This window comes from Odocoileus virginianus, chromosome 6 (assembly GCF_023699985.2).
Source record: "Odocoileus virginianus isolate 20LAN1187 ecotype Illinois chromosome 6, Ovbor_1.2, whole genome shotgun sequence".
NCBI classification, from domain to species: Eukaryota; Metazoa; Chordata; class Mammalia; order Artiodactyla; family Cervidae; genus Odocoileus; species Odocoileus virginianus.
Window position 1 is genome coordinate 37,894,918 of NC_069679.1, and position 21,215 is coordinate 37,916,132.

The window sequence follows — 21,215 nt, forward strand, 5'->3', positions numbered from 1 at the left end:
TGCGAGTCCCCAACGTGGATAACCGGATTTGTCTCTTCCCAGGCTGGCTGCTGATGGGGACGAGTTCTGCTCCCGAGAGAGTCCCAGAAGTAGGTACAGAATCAATCTCACCAATCTTAATTGCTGTCCCTGGGCCGAGGAGAGAGGAGGATTGGGGCACCGGAGGCTCTCCCTTCCTCCTCCACTCTTTTCCCCACCTCCCAAAATTGGCAGCCAGTCCTCGCCTCTCGGTCTGGGGTCTGGAGGGTGGGGAATGTGGGTGTGGGGGCCGGCTGGAGAAGCTCTCGCTAGCGCTGCCTGTGGCCAGACCCGCCTCCCATCCCCTCTCGGGCGCACACTCACGTCCACCCAGACACACTCCGCGCACTCCCTTGCGCTCTCGCTCGCCCGCCCGCCGCCGCCTGCTCTCTCCCTTTTGCTCTCCCCGGTCTCCTTCTCCCTTTTTTTTTTTTTTTTTTTTTTTTGGTACCATAGAGTTGCTCTGAAAACAGAAGATAGAGGGAGTCTCGGAGCTCGCCATCTCCAGCGATCTCTACATTGGGAAAAAACATGGAGTCAGCTCCGGCAGCCCCCGACCCCGCCGCCAGCGAGCCGGGCAGCAGCGGCTCGGACGCGGCCGCCGGCTCCAGGGAGACCCCGCTGAACCAGGAATCCGCCCGCAAGAGCGAGCCGCCCGCCCCGGTGCGCAGACAGAGCTATTCCAGCACCAGCAGAGGTAGGAGGCTGTGAGAGGGGCTGAGGAGGGGGCGGCGGGAGCCCCGGCGCGGAGCGGGGGGCGGCCGGGAGCGGGCGCCTGGGGCGCAGGGTCGGGGGCCGCGCGCGAGCCGGCCGCGGCGCCCCGAGCTCGGAGCACCCCCTTCCCCTCCCCCCTCCGCCCCCCAGAAATGTTGCAAACTTTTGCAGCCCGTTGTCGGGTTGCGGGAGGAGAGGGGGGCGGGGGAGGCGGCAGGAGGGTTGACAGCCGGCGGGCTCACCCCCTGGCTTTGATTTTTTTCTGCAAAGCGAGGAAGAAAGCCGCGTCGCTCAAATTAAATACTCTCCCCCAAAATACGGAGGACCGGAGAGTGGGGGCCCGGGAAAGAAACTTTTAAAGCGGCAGTGTCCTTTTAAGAAGGGGGAGAAAAAAAATCCTTTTGATGGCCCTCCTCCTCCCCTTTTACCTTTTCTCCTCTTGACAGTTTCGGCCCGGGCAGCCTGCGACGTGGTGGGTTTTCGGCCCCCCGCAGAGGTGAAAGGGGCTTTAGAAGTGAGAGATCAGGGCAGCCCCCCCCCCCCCGGGGGGGACGGTGGAAAGGGAGCGCTTCTGGACTTGGGGCGGGGAGCGTCGTGGGTACCTTCCCTGGAGCACAGCCATGGATTTGGGATTTGGAGATAGGGCTGGGGGAAGCGGGGTGCGGGCGTGTGAGGTGCTCGCTAAGTTGTCTGGCGGGCGCGGCGAGGGGAGGTGCGCAAGTTTGCAGACCCGGGGTTCGCAGCCCGGCGCCCAGGCTGGCGGGGGGCGTGTGCGCGTCAGCGCGCCCGGGGCGGCGGCGGCGGCGGTCCTGTGGGGCGCTCCACGCGCATTCGGAGTGAGCGTCTGCAAAGGCAAACAAGCAGAAAAAGAAAGATCGCAAGGCACCCAAACTTATTTCTGCCCTGGGAAATCCTTCCCTCGCTAAGCGTTTCTTCAAGAACATGGGAATGGTCAGTGCGAGTTGAATGCTTGTTGGATAGTGCGATCGATGTCCCCCGCCCCGCCCCGGGCAATTTTTTACACACTTCATTTGTAGGATCTGTGTGCGTGTGTCTGTGTTTGTTTGGTGGGGGGGGGGGGGGTGGCTCCATGACCCCTCCTTGGTTTTTTTTCTAATTAAAGTGGAGTATTGGGAAAAGCTCACCCTCTTTCCTCTTTCTTAAAGGTATGGGAACCTGATGTGGGGTTTTTCTCGGGGGTGGGTGATTATTTGAAAACGCCCAGAGTTTATAAAGAACAGGAGGAAGCTACGGCTTTAATTACTGTTGTAAATAATGTATAAATCACGCCTGTCACTCTGGAGGAAGCCAGCTCGCACGAGCTGCCCAGGGCTGGGGGACAGAGAAGATCTCCAACCCTGGTTGGGCACTGGCCCAGCGGGCCCCCTCCTCTTGTCACTCAGCTTCAGGTAGAGATGGGGAGAGCTGGGAGAGGCAAGTGGGGGCCCCAGAGCCCTCCTTTCCTCTCAGTGTTAGAGTTGGAGGTAGGAATATGGCTGATCATGTGCTGGCTGTTTTACAGTATTCCCCCCCGCCCCCCCGCCCCACCTTAGCCACACCCCCTGTCCAGGCGCTTTCCCATTCACGGAATTCGAGTACAGTAAAAGCCATCAGGATGACACACGCGAAAAACATTTAATTAAAGGCGATTTCGGAAGAGCGAACACATCAAACCGCGATTTAAGGGAGAGGGAGGGGGCAGCGAGGGTCGGGAGTACAGGAAGGGGGGGTGGGGCGGGGGGCCGGGACCTGCCGCTAGCTCTGTGAGTTTGTGTGTAGAGAGCTTTTGGCTGCAAAGAGTATATTTAGACCTGAGACGGTGGATTTGGAATGCGAGCGGGTTATGTAACAGGGTTAATCAGAAACACTGGAGAAAATCCCCTTCATGTGTTTCTGAGGCTTATTTTTTTTTTTGGAAGAGGGGGACATAGTATGTAGGAAGCCACACTAATTTCTGGTTTGTGCTGCCACCCCCTCTGTCTTAGCCATCCCCCTCCCGTGTGTTATTAGCATCTTCAGGTGTCATTCTTGCCAGAAGGTGTTCTTGCAAGAGATCAGGGTGGCAGGCTGCAGAACCGACTAGCAAATCCGTAACTTGCTGTTCTTGCAAATTATATAACCAATGGGGCTTTCTCGGTACCACCAGCCCCGGAGGCTCAGGAACAAGGGAAGAGGGACGAAGTGCAGATAGGATGCATCTTGTGCAACTGACCTGCTGACCCACATCCCCTTGCCCCCTAGTGGGCCACCCCCAACTCCCTCTTCTTTGAACCCACCTCTTGTCCATCCCTCCAGAGAGTTAATGGGGGGAGGGAGAGGAGGTAAGGCCCAAACACTCAACTCACATCCTGCACGCAGGCACTCTGTTATATAACAGTCTGAATGGAAAAGGAAGGTCAGAGATGGAGGCATCCTTTAGCTAACACAGCAGTAGTAATAGCTTCCAGAAATTATGTGCATTTGCAGACTTTAACCTCAGATGTACTCTCTGCTCCTCGGGGGTACCAATCTTTGTGCATGTGAGCTAGGGAGAAAAAGAGGGAATGTGTAAGTATGCTCAGTAGATGAGAGTGATTTGAAAATGGGAAATGTTTGGGTTTTCAGATGATGTAATGGAATTGGCAGAATATGCAAGTCGGCTCCCAGAGTGTAAGCAGCAAGAAAATTGGAGCTGGCATCCAGTATTAATGTTGCATAAATTACAATATCGGAAAGAAATTAACCTACACACTAGGTGATTACGCCTTTTTAACACTTAAAGCATACAGGCACACAATGCAAAAGGAAAAGCAAACACCATCACCTTAAAATCAGCATTTTCAACCTCTAGGAGGGTTGAGTGGAGTCCTTGGCCTTGAGTGAAGAGAGCCGCTTTCTGATGTGGGGGATGCTTTCTGGGGAGGTAGCAGGGTTAGCTTCCAGGCAGCCAGTGTTTGCAGTCTGCAGAGATTGTGGTCAGGATTCTCATGACATTGAGGTGACCTCATGAGACATTACCTAGGTAGACTTGAAGCTATTGCTGGATTCCAAACTCCTGGGAATCCACGGGTGAATGGACTGTGCACCGTTAGTGCCTGCACTTCCAAAATCAAATATGTGACTTTATAATCTGAAAGATGGCCTCCCCTTCTTTTTACAACGGGGCAGGGTATGTTAGCATTTTCAGCAGAATTGTTTTGTTTTCTGGGTGCTTTTAATGATGGCTTTTGTTGTTCAGCCCCATCTTTTCAGCCCAGTGAAAGGGAAGAAAGGCAGGAGACAACATGGGAAGTAAGAATGAAGCGGCTGAACCACAGCGAATCTTTAATTTAACAAGGCTTTCAGGGACTTCAGGGAGCCCTGAGCATTGTGACATAACTGTTGTTAAAAACCCTCTTTCAGAATCTCGTTAGTATATGCATGCCAGAAGCTTACACATTCTACCTCCCTAAAGTTATCCTCAGGGGGCTGTGTGCCACACCGCTGGTCTGGAACACCGGTGCTGCAGGTGGATGGCTGTTAGGGCAGGGTGACCTAAGGGAAAAATCGAAGCCAAAAGATGGTATTAACACTGAAAAGCTCAGTTGGGTTGAGATCGAACCCCCTGGAAGCTGAGCTTAGATTGACTTAAAATCAGTTAACAAGTTTAGTTGTAGCCCTGAGGACTTCTAGACCCACAGGAATCTTTGCCTCTCAAAGTACTTCTCCACAATTCACTTCAGTCTTGGCTGATTCACTTTCTGGTCGGTGCTCTTGCCTGGCAATTTCGAGCGTTTTCTAGAGATTGATTCTCAGATGAGCTTTTCTTATGTGGACCTGGCTCTCCGCGGTGAACAAATGATGCCCTGTAGTTTGAAAGAGCTACTGGCTGGGATAAAATTCTGTGTCAGGGGGATGGAATAATTATTTTTGAAACGAAGGGACTTTCATTTTCCAGTAAATTGCTCATAAAAACATTTATAATTATACCCTTTAAAAATGTAATAGAATAATTTTAGAAAATACATTTGAGGATGATTATGAAAACCTTTTCTGTTGCTTCCCCCTTCTTTCTTAAAAAGAATTGAATTATTAATCCAGAAGTCAAATCCTGAGTGCCTAAAAACATTTACAGCAGACTTTTTTTTGTTGTTGTTAGTCACCTGCTGGAATTTTCCAAAATCTTCTGGTGTTAAGAGGAGCCCTTGGCTTTAGAAAATGTCTCTGTTTCTGAAACTGAAATATGAAGGCTGCAGGGACGGACCGCCCCCCCCCCCCCAACCAAGAGACATTAAGCTCGTGTTTTCAAGTCGGTAGAGCTGGGGGCGTATAGTCTATACTGCTGTTTCTACACCAGACTCCTAAGAGGGATGTAGGGAAGTGCGGGATTGTTAATTGCAATAGATAATGCCTCCAGATGCAGATGTTCTGAAGGTCTTTGGTGACAGCTGAATCATTTTTGAAAGCAAACTGACTCCTGTCCAGAGCTAGCCTTTGGACTGTGAATCAGGCAAGCCCAGGTGTTCTTCTTCACGCGCCATACTCTTTGTCACTTCTGAGTTAAGATGCACAGTTTTCTCTTGAGTCTTCCTTTCTTACCTTGAGGAAGTTGTGGTGTGAGGTCGGAAGACTAAGTTGGGTGTTGCTTAGAACCCTGTTGATGGAGTGTGGTCCATTATAGCATGTACCACTTTTTCTGAGGGTGGTCTCCCCAACCCTCACCATTTTTCCAGTCTCCTTCTAAGCTCATCTATGCATTTCTGTCTGTGGAAGCAAAATCCTTAACTACATTTCAGGTATCTGGGGAGTGAGTTGCAATGTGATCGCCTCACATGCAAAATTTTTTATAGAAAATGTCACTGTTCTCAAATGTCGTATCCTCTTTGTCTTGTACAAGCCAGTGTGCAGAGACTCTGAGGTAGACAGCTTCCTTCCTCCTGGAGGGGACCCCTGACCCATTCATCCCAGATTAGAGATAGGTACCTGTAGAGCAAGAGGAGTCTGCTTTGAAAGGCCTTCAGGTGCCAGAGCGAATACCAAGCTAGAATGTGCAGTACCTTTCTGCAAATGAAGACTGTCTTCTTTGCTGGGAATTTAAGAACAACCTCCTCTCTGCTTCTCTCTGTCTCTCCAAGATGTTCTCCCTTCCATCATTTAAAATAAAATGTTTTTTTTTAAATGAGGATTTGTTTTATTTTTCCCTTGGTATCTCATTCAGAAGGGCAAGTGTTGATTTGAAATGGGCTGTTAAAATGTTCACCCATCTTATTAAGCTGTATGTTAAGAAAAATAGAGTTGAATCCTTGTGAATTAATGCTTGCCCAGAACTCTCCAGATAGAGTGTTCAAGCATTGATTAAGATACAATAAACCATGATTTTCCTATAAGAGTACCAAGGCATCACTGATGAATTTGTTTTTCTGGCACAGTGAGCAGAAACATTTTTTGTCTTTTCCTTGTCAAATGTGTTTTGAAAGTGTGCTTGTCCCCTTTCCTGCCCTGGGAAGAACACTGAGGATGTAATTGAATCTTTCTTAGAGATTTGGGGATCCTTAGGGTACTGCAGTGGAGAAGGCAATGGCAACCCACTCCAGTACTCCTGCCTGGAAAATCCCATGGGCAGAGGAGCCTGGTGGGCTGCAGTCCGTGGGGTCTCGAAGAGTTGGACACGACTGAGCGACTTCACTTTCACTTTTCCCTTTCATGCATTAGAGAAGGAAATGGCAGCTCACTCCAGTGTTCTTGCCTGGAGAATCCCAGGGACGGCGGAGCCTGGTGGGCTGTCGTTTATGGGGTCGCACAGGGTTGGACACGACTGAAGTGACGCAGCAGCAGCGGCAGCAGGGTACCGCAGGGTCACTGTTCTGAGGATGAGTTCTGATTGTATATTATAGAGCTGTAAATGGAGACGGTGTTAGAGATTGGGCTAAATCTGTCCTGATTGGAGCTTGGGAAACTTTTTTTGGGGGGGTTAAATCCTCAATATCTGTCTGTTTTGTTATTTGCCTCCCTTGCTCTCTGAGTTGCAAGTGGCAGAATAGAAATTCATGTCAGTTAGTTGATTCTGGTTAGTTGAGGTTTTTACTTTAAAATTTCAATCCAAGTCTGGACTCTAATTCTTTCTCTAGAAGATGTAAACTCATTCTCAAAAATTTAGGAAAGCTATTGTATTTACAAATAAGTTATGTGCTATATTACCATAACATGCAGTTTTCCCCTGTGTAATGGGACACAGAAATATCAACTACTTTTGCTTCTTCCTTATATGTATTGATAGGGTTTCGTCAAGTTAGGAAATTCTAGAGTTAGAAGGAAGAGTTTCAAAAATGACAATAAGGAGCATGTAGATTTCCCCAAAGGAAGCTCTCTGTCCAAGCTTAGGCCTTTGTTCACTGGACCAGTGTGGTACCGTATCATCAAGAGCTGACTTTCTCAGGGCTGTCCCACCTGTGGTCATCTGTAGTTATCTTGTGATATCTTTAATATCCTACTGTTGAAAATTCAGCTTGGGAGTCTTGGTGTTCTTTTGTGACAGCCTTGTTGTTGTTATTACTTTGCTTTTGGAGTAAAGACATCAAGGAGATAGTCTCAAGAAATGGCTAGAAAAGTGGAGTGAGGCATAAAGAAGTATAAATGTACCATAGCCCGTGGGTTAGGCAGGCTCCATTCCAGGTCTGGCTCTTACGTACGTGCTAATGTTAAAAGGAATTATAGGTAGCAATTCCCTTGTGTTGGTGGAAGAACATATTTTTTTCCCTAACATAACGTTTATGGCCTCCGCTGACACATCATTATTACAAACTGTCTCATCACTTTATGTGCTGTGGCACATTGGCAGTGGTGTGGCCCTGCAGTCTCCTGGTGATTGTCTTGTCCACAGAATGCAGCCTCCGAGGTACTGTCTGTAGGGCCCACAGCAATGGAGAGGATAGGTTTCACAGTCTGAGAAGTGCTGGAGGCCTCCAGGCCCTCCCAGGTAGTTGCTACACCCATGCTGCTTTCCCTGAGAGCTCAGTCTGAGGCTGAAAATAAAGAGGAATAATCAAGGTGTTGAGGATTTATAATCACCAGCCTCCAGTCATCTCTAACAAAGTGATTGGGCACTGGAGTTTTGATCATCAATGATCATGAAGTTTTTGAAAACAATTAGGAAGCGCCTGCATCCGTGAGCAGACCATGATAAATGAGGTCCTTCCTGGGTACCAGGAAGGGTACCACCCAGTACAGGATTCTCACGCCTGTGAAAGAGGCAGCACACTGTTAAAAATACCTAGCTTACTTCGGGGGAGGATTTGGCTGAATACTGATGAAGTTTATGAAATATGAATGTTGTGAAGTTGCTGTACGTAAGTGGTAGGCGTGTGTGAAAGAAGTAAGAAGCAATAAAATAGTGTATAAATGACACTCTGAAACTTGATGGACTTGTGTACGTGACAAGAATGGTGATGTTTGGTTCTGTGCCTAATGGGGGAGAATAAACTGGCTTAAAATCTGTATGTCAAACTCGATGTGGTACTAAAAATTAATACATACAGAGTCATTTGACTTATAAGTGAAGGGTGCTACTGAGGAGAAACTGGCAGGTTGAAAAGAATAGAGGTGAAACAGAATGGGGGAAAAACAGGAGGGACCAACAATTGAATTTATAATAAAGTATGGTAATCACTGTTTTAAATAATCCAGACTATTAATGACTAGGTAGAGAATTGCTGCTAGGTAGAGAATTCGTTATAGCCCAACAAAAAGGTATCGCTGCGAACTTTAGGTTGTGCGCAGAAATCCTCTTGATCCCCAGAGCATAAATGCATGTACCAAGAAGCAGAAACGCACACATTGTAATTTTTTCTGTCTTATCCTGATTAATTGACAGCCAACTGTATGCCTCTTTCCTGAAGGTGACTTTACAATCTCCAGACACAGACATTTCTCTCAGAAGTGGTGTGAAGGAAGGAGAACCACATACTAAAGTGTGTTTCACTGGGTGAAGTATTTGGGAGGAGGGAAGATGAGAGTGGTGAAACAGGGGAAGGGGGTCGTGGCTACAGAGATTAAGGATGCTGGCTTTGGGGGGCTGGGGAGTGGGGGCTGCGAACCAAGGAAGGGAATCTCTAGAGGGAAGGAGACTTACGTGCAAAAGAGAATGAAATTAGCATTGACTCTGTAATGGCTGGGAACGTGCCTTTCTAATTTTAAATTATCTTGAACAAGGACGATGAACAGAGGAAAAGTTGACACTTTGAGAAGTTATGACGAACTTGTCGAGAATGCCAATTGACAAAGGCAGGTAAGGGAATACTTGGAGCAACAGAACAAGAAACAGGTCTGAAGGGCAGGCCGATGTGCTTCCGAGTGTGTTAAGGGAATTGGCGGGCATGTTTATTGACTCTTCTAATTAGTTTTAAAGAAACCTGAAGAAATGGACAGAGATGGAGAAGAGATGCCCTGATGGGATGCCGCCCTTCCAGGAGCAAAGAGACCTGTATCATCCCTTATGATCGATGCCAGTCATGGGGAAGAGTGACTGCTTAAAAGTTAATGGATTTCTGAGAGTCAAATCAGAGAATAAACAAGGGTATATTTCACAAGTGTAAAAACTTTTCAATAAACTGCATTGCTTTTCATTTTCATGGTACAATCATAAAGCCAGTGGATGATGGTAAGAAGGCCATGGGGACAATACAACATGTAGTCCAAGGAACGTTTGCATGACAAGGATAATATATCTGAAAGGACAGGGCACCTGGAAGGGTGAACTGCCCATAACTCTCAATTGTGCAGGTAATGAAGCAGGGGGAAAGCAAGGCAAATGAAATACTTTGATAATCAAAGACGATGCTCCTTTCAGTGATCATATTGGTTGACTGATGCTGACAAGGGTGAAATTGCCAGAATTGTATTTTACCATTTCTGGCACTCATGACCCACTTTGGATAAGCACATTTCTACAGAAAGTGCCTCAAGATTGGTGAGCTGCTAAACTTTCTTGAGACCCCCAGGAGAATCAGTAGAATAAATGGGGTACTCCTGAGAGGACTCTAGAAAATTCTGAAGCTTGATTTCTAATGTTGAGCGTGAGGGTGCATGTTCACATATATGTAGGGCTCACTCACGAGACTGCCATCGGTCATGTTTTATTAGACTAAAGCCTGTTAGATCCAGGAGTGGTCTTATGAATCATCTCATCTACCCTCTCCTCCCATTTAAACTGGTTCTCACAGAAGTCAGAATATGCCTGAGGCCCCATTCCTAGTAGGTAACAAGGCTGTGACTAGAATGCAGATCTTCTTCCTCCCTAACACTGTTCCTTCCACTTGCATGCTGTGTCAAGATGCTCAGAAGTTCCTTTCCCCCAGGAGATGCCCCCCTCCGAGGCTATTACAATAGGTATGCAGGTTAACCCAGCCTTAGGTGGAGATACGTTTGAAGATCAGCACACTTTGTCTTGGCTGTGCATCAATAGCAGAACATTCTCAGTATTATTATTTTTTAATCCCATCGGGCATTTTTATTGTTCTTTAAAAATTAGCTAGTGAACTTGTGGCTCTGCCAGTAAAACCATTCAGGAGCATAGTGAAAATTGTGTCTGCATCTCCTGCTCTGACTTAATAGTAAGTAAAATAAGGGACATAGAGTGGGGCATCCTGTTCTTGGAGCCCTTAAACTCTCTGGAGCTGGAAGCAGCCAGCCCTAGCTGTGCAGTGGGGGAGGGCATCTCTCAGCAGCTGTCATCTTTCCTCAAGGCAGAGGGTTTGTCTGGACCTTTTATGGGGATGCTCCTGAGCAAGTCTGTAAATGGAATACTATGTAGTCAGTAAAACTCACATTGTAGTGGAAGATGCTTGGGATCCTGTGCTTAGTGAAAAGTGACAGCTTTCATAGTAGTGTGCATGGAATGGGATCATTTTTACAAAAACTCGTGTGTATGTGTATTAACATGTGCCCAAATGTACCTAAATGATGAAATGATAAAGTGATCATCTCTGGATAGTGGGGTTATCTATGAGTTTCTCTGTGCTCTTCTCTATTTTCTGAGTTTCCTGAATTATTGTGTGTATTGTTTTTGTAACTGGAAAAAAAATAAATTCATTTTTTTCAAAAAGACTGTGTGTTCTGAAACTGATGCTACTTTGAGGGAACTGATTCTGAACGTAGTATATTGCAGAGAATTTCATGATGTTTCAGGATGGAGCAAGTTTTCTGGCCCAAAGAGCAGCACCTTTGATGGTTGTATTTAGCTAGGAAAACAAAGGTCATTCAGCTTGAATATGAAAACAAGTGCCCTTGTATTTGTTTTGTCCCTCTAGTACAGTGTCCTTCATGTATTTATTATGAGAAAAACACAGTATATTGAAAGCCAGTACACAGATATATCACATACATCAGTAAACTTTTCATATAAATTATCCATTACCTGCAGTGCTCTGTTATTTTTCCTCTGTTATTTAAAAACAAAATACAAGTCATGAGCCACCAGATTGGTTTCACAATCTATATGGGTGGCTCCATGAAGTTGAAAACCCATGTCCTTGGCATGAGGCTGAAGCAGCCTTTCTGTGGGCCGTGGCCGGACTGTGGGAGGGAAGAAGGGACGGAGGGAAGGGAGGAAGGAGGGAGGGAGGTCTTCCATAGTCACTGATGTGGGACTCCAAGTGTTACTTTATTATAATTTCAAGGAAGAGTTAAGGGAGGGAAAATAAGGTAAATACTCGTTATTTGTAATCATTCAAGATCTTTATGCCCTTTTAGTACATGCTCATTAGCATCCTATTTCATTTAGACATGCATCTGTCTAGTCTGGTTCAGCATATAGATTCTGGGAACCTCTTTGCTTGCAGTTTGACATCACTGTGTACAGGCGCAAGGGTGGTATTCTTTCAGTCGACAAAAATTTACTGAGCACCTTCTCTGTGCCAGGCACTGTGCTAAGTAAGCTCTGGGGAGAAAGCAATAGACAAGGGAAGTCAGACTCGCTGCCTTGCTTGATCTTAAGTCCTCCTGGTGACATCATGGTGTAGCCCTTTGTCTGGGTCGCCTTTGACCAAAGACTTCTAAGGTTTCTCCTGCACATCTGTCTTGACCTCAGCCTCTATTACCTCTACTCCTAGCATGGGCTGGGGCTAAAGAATCTGCCAGAAATGCAGGAGAGCCAGGTTCGATCCCTGGGTTGGGAAGATCCCCTGGAGAAGGGAATGGCAACCCACTCCAGTGTTCTTGCCTGGAGAATCCCATGGACAGAGGAGCCTGGCGTGCTACAGTCCATGGGGTTGCAAAGAGGCAGACACGACTGAGGAACTAACACTTTCACTTTCTTTTTTTGCTAGTATAGGCCCTCCTCCTCCTCTTCCTCTTCTTCCCCATCTGAGTTCCCACTTTTGATCCAATCTCCTTGCTTCCTGAGATCCTACAGTCATTCTAGCTCCTGATAAGACTCACCCTCTCCCTCTTATAGTTCTCCTTTACAGTGTTCAGACACATAGATGACCTTGCTCGTTCAGTCATCATGTCAGCTCTTCCTTTGCCAGGTTTCTTTACAGTGCCTTCTAGTATTATTTCCTGGGCAAGAGTCAGGTCCTCCCAAGAAGATGAGCTCCATGGTGTATTCTTTCACACCTGCTCAATACATTGCAAAAAGTAGGTGCGCATGAATTGTGCAGATTGTCTCCCACATTGCCCTGGAGAGCTGTTTGTCATCTCAGAAGATTCAGGTCTGCACTTCCAGCTCTACAAGCACAGCTTCTACTTGCTCCTACCTCCAACAGGGTCTTGGGTTTGGACCCAGCCACACTAATTTGTCCCACTTCTGTCTCTCTTGGATCCACCAATACTGCCCTCTGTTGTGGCAGGTCCAGGCCTGCTCCAGTCTAGAGCAACTCAGACCGTGATGAATAGCTTACATGGTTGTTACAAGCCTGCTGGGAATGGGGCCCAGGTGTGCTAACTGTGTGGCCTTTGGTAAGTTCACTCACCACTCAGTCTTTTCCTTATGTCACCTGAAAACTGGGGATGTTAATGATGCCGGCATCCCAAGGTGCTTGAGAAGCTCACCTGTGAGGATGCCCATACAGCTTCTGGCGGGATGCCTGGCTCACCCCCAGTGTCACTCTGGTGATGGTGTTGACGGCAGAGTACACCCAGAAGAAGGCCCCTCCGGCTACCTTTCTCCGTCTCCTCCGAAGGTCTGCAGCTCCTTTTGCTTCCTGTTTCTGATTGGTTGCTCTGTGAAATTAATGAGTCCCAGGACATCAAGGGCCTTTCATTTAACTACCAGTCCTCTCTCCTGGACTGGATCCTATGCCAGTCCTTCAGTTCAGCTGCCATAGGCCAGATCCTGCCAAGTTCAGACGAATCACTTAAGTTGAAGCCCATCAGCCACTTGTTTGGTTTCCCAGAGGTTACACGCCATACCTGCAACTGAACAAGAGGAGAGTCCCACTTCTGCCTGCTTTCCTCGCCTTTGCCCTCCCTATTCCTGTGGTCCTGCTGGCTGCCCCCTCCAACCATCGAGACTGGGGGAGCACCCTCCACCCCACTGTGCTCGGGGTTCTCTCATGTCTCATTTCTCAGCACCCCATCCTTGCCTGCCCTCCCTTCCCCCGTAGTCACTTTCTCCTCCCTGCCAAAAAAAATCACATTGGAGAAGCCTGTCTGCAAGGGTTCCATTCAACTTGCTCTACATTAATGCTCCACTATGGTGACCCACTGCTGAGTCTTTCACTTGTAATGTAATCTAATAATTTACATGCACTTTGCAAGCAATACTCTCTGAGACTCACAACCTGCTTGAAATCACTCTGCTGTTACAGTATTTGAGCTGATGAGAGAGCAGCGTGAGAAAGAGTAGTTATTGGTACTACAATGATGTTGGGTAAATCTGGGAAAATAATGTTAGCACAAGATGAGGGTGTGCTGATGGATTATAATATCCTTTTTTAGAGAATCAATTAAGCTTGCTAAGGGTCTTTGATTGATTTTTGCCTTGTAATTGGACTAGGTTAGGTCAAAGTATGGTGGGGTAGAAGCGTAGGAAGCTAGAGGAAGTGAGTCAGGCATGGAATCCTGTCTTCCTGGGATGCTGTGAAAATGTTTTCGTTTTGATATACTACATGACTTTTACAGAATTAATTGGCACTGTGATTAGGTTGTTTTATTTCTTCACTCAAACATGTTGGAAGCTGATTCTAATATGCAGTAGTAATGAAAATAGAGTAATGCTGTAATAATAGTGCCATTGTAAAGTGAATTACACCATTAAGCATCTATTTTGTCTAATCTGTATTGTGATGGTGTGGGTGATACACACACATACAGACTTAGAGTAGCTGGTCCTTAAGAAGCAGACTCTAGCAGAGAAGCCCCGATCCTATAATACTGAACAGTCAGGGAATGGAAATAAACCGTTGTTCAGTGAAAAAGTAAATTTTTATATCTTCAAATATACATACATATTTACATACACATATACACACACAGGCACATACATATTGTACCAGTCAGGCAGATCAAAAAGAAAATGCATGATTAGCATTAAAGTGCTTGCTTGTGTTGGCTTTTTAACAACTTGGTTGGCTTGCCTGGGGACAGGTATCAGTTATGGCTGACCAAGTCAATTATAGTATCAAGGATAGCATTTGTAAACAAGGCTTCGTGTATTCGTTGCAACCTTTTCATCCTTATTATCATGTCTGAGAGCCTCTATTAATGGACATGTCTCAAGCTGGGGAGAAAGCATTAAGGACCCAAGAACCACAGTCATTTTATTCTGTCATTCATCTCCCAAGAAAGAACATTGGCCAAACAGCTTCTGCCACAGCAGAAAGATAAAGACATATTTTTATGCCTTAAGTCATAAGCTAACCCTTGAGCAGAAATGAGATCTGTGAAGGCAGCCTCAGATATGGCTGCTCCCAGTGGGGCATGTGAATTTAAAAGTCCCAGGGTGAATTACTCTTCACTTTGGTTCCAGAGACTTTAGCCCTGAACCTGCAGGAGGACTGGCATCACCGGGGAAGTTTGGCAGTAAATGAGCATGGATTTCCAACCGTGTCCGGGGAGGTCCTGAAGACTTACTTGGTTCATCTCCGGACTTGGTTTCTGACTCCATGACCTCCTCTCCATGTTTTCGTGCAGAGGCCATCTGGAAGGGATTTTGCTGGTGCTCTGCATTTCTCACCTGCCCTCACTCCATTGTTGTGCATCGGCAGCATTGTCAGTCAGCACCCCCACCTGGTAATCTGAAACCCCAGAAACTCCTCATCCGAAGAGTTGAGATTTTATGTGAGCATGCTCAGTTGCTTCAGTTGTGTCCAGCTCTGAGACCCCATGGACTGTAGCCCACCAGGCTCCTCTGTCCATGGAATTCTCCAGGCAAGAATACTGGAGTGGGTAGCTAGTCCCTTCTCAAGGGGATCTACCTGACTCAGGGACTGAACCCAGGTCTCCTGCATTTGCAGGCAGATTCTTACCATCTGAACCACCAGGGAATCTGAGATTTTATATGGTTTAAGATATATTTACCTTTCACTATATATTGCTTACTCTGATGATCTAACCAGTCCATCCTAAAGGAGATCAGTCCTGGGTGTTCATTGGAAGGACTGATGTTGAAGCTGAAACTCCAGTACTTTGGCCACTTGATGCAAAGAGCTGACTCATTTGAAAAGACCCTGATGCTGGGAAAGATTGAGGGCAGGAGGAGAAGGGGACAACAGAGGATGAGATGGTTGGATGGCATCACCAACACAATGGACATGGGTTTGGGTGGACTCCGGGAGTTGGTGATGGACAGGGAGGCCTGGCATGCTGCAGTTCATGGGGTCGCAAAGAGTCAGACATGACTGAGCGACTAAACTGAACTGAACTGAACTGATGATCAAAATATTGAAAGCAAATTTTCTTCGTAAATAACTGAGCATTTTCTATATCTCAGATCAACTGTGTTGATTTTTAAACTCCATGAGCATTTGAGGAAAAACTACATAGCATCCATGGTTGGCATCTGGATTAAGAAAATAGTAGAGAAAGTTTACTGCAGACTTTGGTAAAAAACAATATCAGTATCATATTGTTCCCAGTAAAATATTACAATGAAAATTACCATGGTGTTTGACAACATGTTGGTATTAATTGGTCTTGTCCGTTACTATTTCTTAGTAGCAAACACACTCTGGTTTTAGCGTTAATTAGTTACAGTCTTTATTGAAGTCACATTTTGCTGCATCAGCTCAGTTTATCTTCTCATGGGTCTCAGTACCTGGAGGGCAGTGTTGTATACTGTCTTGAGTCTTCTGTACATCTCTGTCTCTTATTTGGGGATTCAGTGACTGCCCTCAGGATTCTAGTGATGGTACAGTTTAGAATCAATATGTGAAAAATGAGCCAGCCAAGGCAAAACTGGGATGAGACAAGAAAATCTGATATTCTTCGAAAGCTTCAGATGTTTAAAGGTGATGCAATAAATTGCCTTCTTTCATTGATGCATCAAGTATTAATTGACCACTTACTATGTGCCAGATCCCCTCTTGGTCAGTGGAGGTACAGAGTTGAATGAAAGGAATTGATGAGCAGGAAAGACACATTAACTAGTAATTAAAAAAAAAATACAGAGTGCTATAATATTAAAAAAATTATAATGCACATAAGAGGGCAAAAAGACTTCAAAAAGAATCAGGGAAAGCTCACTGTATGGGTTCATCTGCCTAATTTTTTGAAAAATGGCAAGTGATTAGCCTAGAGGGCAAAATGTGAGCATGCATTTGGGGCCAAGTTTCATGAAGTGCAGGTTCATGGGACATTTAGGTTGGGTGAGTGCAGCTGAGCCTTGCTGAAGCAAGGACCAGGAGATGAAGAAGGAGAAAGAAGGTAGGGACCCAGCTAAACTTTTTGGACCTTTTTCTAGGGCAAAATTTTGAGCAAATGAAAAATACCTCGTTTCTTTTTGATAAAGTACTTAAGGGCTTCCCTGATGGCTCAATCTGTAAAGAACCTGCCTGCCAATGCAGGAGACTCGGGTTTGATGCCTAGATCAAGAAGATCCCCAGGAGAAGGAAATGGCTACCCACTCTAGTATTCTTGCCTGGAAAATCCCATGGATGGAGCCTGGTGGGCCAGTCCATGGGGTTGCAAAGGGTTGGACATGACTGAGAGACTGTACACACACACACACACACACACACACACACACACACGAGTACTTAACTCTAATTATGTTGAAGTTGGGGTAGAGGATTGATGGTGAGAAGGAGCCCAGTTAGGGGATCTCTGTGGTGATTCTGGAGAGACATACTGCAGCCTGGGGCTGGAATGGGGCTCAGAGGTGGGCTCGGAGGTGAAATTGGAGGTGCATGATAGAAGTAATGACAGCAGTGAGTCAGCCCCAGAGTTGGGTGTGATTATTGGCTGGGATGGCTTGACGATAGAGGTTCCATTTTGGATGACTGAGTTGGAGGTGCCGGGGACGTGTCTTCTGGGCAGCTGGAAATGTGGGTCTGGCAGGGAGTATGAGACAACATGTCAGCTGTGGAATTAAACAAACAAGCAATCATTTAACCAGGAGGGATAGCTGGGGTGGAGATGTTATGAAGCAGCATTTTTGAAGGTGAAATTTTTACACCAGGTTTTGTTGCTGGATTTTGAAATGCAATACTGAGAAAATAAGCCTAAGGTTCAGGTGGGTATGGTTGAGAAAGTAAAGAGGAGGGATTGGTACAGTGACAGAGAAAAGTATCATAAAAAAACTGGCTTTAGACTCAGAAATCCTACACAAGGCATGCATGTACACACACACACACACACACACACACACACACCCAAACCAAGAATGTCTTTAATTCAGAGTGAGGTTTTAATGTATATTGATGCTCCGGATTGCATTTGAGTTTTATCTGCTTGGGTGGTGGTCTCTTTCCCAACATGTCTAACTGATGATTGTAGAGCTGTTGCCCTTTACCCCCACCTTTTAAAAACTTTCTGCACAGCCCAGGATTGATTTATCCTGTCTCTAAAGGGAATCTGCCTCACGCTTGGCAGAACCTCAAGGTTGGGAGAAATAGAATGAATAATCACTGTGGAGAGGTCTCCACACTGCCCTGGGAGAAAGACTTCATGGGAGAAAAACTTGAAAGAAGGTCTTGAGAAAGAGCATGAGATCTTCAAAGGATGGGTCTAGTCATGGGAAACTTAAGGGAAGATAAGGGAAGAATTTTTATTTTTAAATTGACCATTAAGAGACAGAGAAATGCACAACACAAGTGTTTGTTGGTAAGGAGGTGGTGACAATGTTGATGATTCTAGTGGATTTGCTGGTCTGCACATTGATGGCACTTAGTTTGCAGGTGCCTTTCACATATTCAGTAGCCTCTGAAGGCCTTGGAAAGAAGTTGATAATGTCGCAGACCTTGGACGGACTAAAGAATAAAGAAAGTGAAAGTGAAGCTGCTCAGTTGTCTCCGACTCTTAATGACCCCATGGACTGCAGCCTACCAGGCTCCTCCCATGGGATTTTCCAAGCAAGAGTACTGGAGTGGGTTGCCATTGCCTTCTCCAAAATTATAAAAGTGTTGTGTAATTAGGGAGACCTGTTGACTTGGAACAACTCCAAGGAGTGAGACAGGAGGGGGCTTAGCCTGTTGGAAGGGCCCCCTCTTCACCTTCTGATGTGGTGGCCGAGCTCCTATTGTTTTCAATGAGCTCTAACAAAACACTTTCCCCACAGATACTCTGCTAATATGTCACATGAATTATTTGTGTTATCTCCAAGCTGTGAAATTAGAGTCCTTTCCCCACCGTGCGGTAAGTAGATTAACACGAAAGCCTGTTTTGTATGGTACGGGGGAAACCAAGCCCGTATCAGGAACTGTTTTGTGTGTGTTTGATCTGACAGTGGGGAGGCCTTAGGACGCCGGTGTCTTCTAAGACCTGAAAGCTGATCTCTGGCTGGACTTTTCTTCAAAGAGGTTTAAATTTTATCCATTGGCACTTATGTGGGGGAAGGAAGGTTTGGAGTGGGTGATTTCTTGGATGAATCTTTTCTTGCTGCTGTTTTCTTCTCAGTCTTTTTAACTTTGCAAGAAAGCCCTTCCAGTTCTACGGGCAGACCCCGTTCAGCACGTTGGTGGCCAAACAGTTCCCTTTTGTTCAGCGAGCGTCCTATTTTGGTTTCTCTTGAAAGGTGCCCTTCGAGACAGCGGAGCCTTTCTTCCGGCTGTTTAGAATCAAGGCCTGAAGAAACCTAAACAGAAATCATTCTCAGCCCAAGCCAAGTGCCTCCTTGGCTTAGCGAGGCTAAACTCACCCACGCAAGATAAAATCTAACCAGCTGGTTACCTGAGACCCACCTTGGGGAGTTCTCCAGCTTGACTTTTCACTTGGCCACCATCCCAAGAGCCAGGGAAAGCTGAGGGTCATGGCCTTTCTGTGCAGAGATGCAGGAAGAGAGTTATGGCTCCTGCTGAAGAAGCATAAGTTTGGATTATGTTTTAAAGCAAGGGTCCGTTACCTCTGGGATCTATTGCCTGATGATCTGAGATGGAGCTGATGTAATAATAATAGAAATAAAGTGCACAATAAATGTAATGTGCTTGAATCATCCCCAAACCACACACCCCCCACCCCCGCCCCGCCCTGGTCCTTAGAATTGTCTTCTACAAAGTCTGTCCCTGGTGCCAAAATGGTTGCTGAAAGGGTCCAATGTCAGCTTTTAAATAGTTGAGGCTCTATAAGCATCCTGAGAAGAAATGGCTCAGAGGAGATTTTTATGACCATAAAACTAGTTGTCTTAGAGTGGTGTAATCTTTCCTCTTTATTACTCAAGATTTCAGTGAGTTCATTTTATTCCTTTTACTTTTAATTTTTTTCTCAAAGAACAAGATATCCATAACTTTAGCCCACCTTACATATTTCTATTATTTCCAGTTCTGTCTTTTTCTTTCACAAATTAAGTAAACTGTGTCACCTGAGAAAATTAGGGTGTACATAGGATTTGATAGTTTAGAGATTGTGCTGTTTGAGGTTATTTTATTTGCTCCTGTTGTAACAGGTATGGTATTGGGCTCTGTAACAGAGAATATTGTTCCTTCCCCAAAGATTCTCTGCTTTAGGGCTCACAGACCTACTTGTACAAGTACTGCCTTCAGTTTTGGAATTTTTCTTTCTACTTTAGGTATCGCCTGGGTCAGTCAGGTGGAATAGGGGAATACTTTGGGGCTTTGTTAGACAAAGACTGGCTAGACAAGTTTGATCCCTTGGGCCAGTTTGGATCCTTCTTGAGTCTGAGGTCATTGGTATATTTAAATTCTGAGCTTCCACTCATACTGGTCAGCACAGTTCTGTCCCTCCTCATTAACTGCATATTTTCACCTGTATTTTCAGAGAAGGAGATACCTGCCTCTCGGGGGAACCCCCAGCATCCTGGGCACATCCATCCAGCTGGCCCCAGTGAATACAGACAACTGAAAAGTGAAGTAGTTTGGAGATGGGCATCGTTTTAAGGCTAAAGTCATACATTTTAGAAAGTTAAGGACTGGTTCTGTGACAGGGAAGTTGAGCTAAATATGCAGTTCTATTTTAATTTTCACTTTATGCCAAGGCGAAAGCATTGGGAGATAGGCTATAAATGTATAAGTAAGTCACTGCAAGAATAGCCCCTTGCAAAATGCAAATTTAGGAAGGCTAAATATTTTCTCACGTACTTTAATGCACATGGATAACTAACCTCTGGTCGAGTTCCTGAAAAAGGGGTGTTGTATAATCACTTCACCTTGATCACTGTAGTGAACTGTACAGAGGTCTGCACAACTGTAGGAAGTAGTTGGTTGTCTTAGCTCAGGCTACAGTGACAAAATACCATAGACTGGGTGGCTTAAACCATGTTTATTTTCTCATGGTTCTGGGGCTAAGAAGTTCAGACCCAGGTGCTGGCAGAGTTGGTTTTTAATGAGGGCCTTCTTCCTAGATTATAGAGGGGGCATCTTTTTACAGTATCCTCACATGATGGAGAGAGAAAGTTCTGGTGTCTCTTCCTCTTCTTATAAGGGCACTAATCCCATTGAGGACGCCACCCACATAACCTCATCTAAACCTGATTACCTCCCAGAGATCTCACTCCTAACATTATCATAGGGGGCAGCGGTTATGGCTTCAACACTTGAATTTGGAGGAGGGGGGGCACATACCTATAGCCTATAATATTGGTTGACACTTAAAGCTTTCTAATAATTTCCAGGGTGGTCAATTTGTCTCCAAAAGTTGTTTAAAATTCTTAACTTGCTCATTTGTTTGTTTAAGCAGAATCCTATTTTTCTGTGTATGTTTTATCACAGACTGTGTCTCATCCTATTCCTGTACTGTTTGAAAGCTACATTAGTAAAGCCCAAGGTAATTAAGGCTGTGGCATCATTGTTTTAAATTAGTGTGGGTGATTTTTTTTAAATGTAATTCAACAACAAGTCCCTTCCTATTCTGCATAATTGGATCACATTTTAATTTTGTGGCAAATAAAGATCTATTTTACATTTCTATTAGAAAGACAA

General features: G+C 45.6%; 1 protein-coding gene across 1 annotated transcript in view; it reads left to right on the forward strand.

Annotated features, from left to right (window-relative positions):
* Positions 1-469: 469 nt before the first annotated feature.
* RORA (RAR related orphan receptor A) overlaps positions 470-21,215 on the forward strand; it is a 778,196-nt gene continuing 757,450 nt past the window's right edge. Inside the window, exon 1 of the mRNA XM_070469195.1 lies at positions 470-715. Coding sequence (XP_070325296.1) covers positions 550-715 — 166 coding nt within the window. The 5' untranslated portion in view covers positions 470-549. The remainder of the gene's footprint in view (positions 716-21,215) is intronic.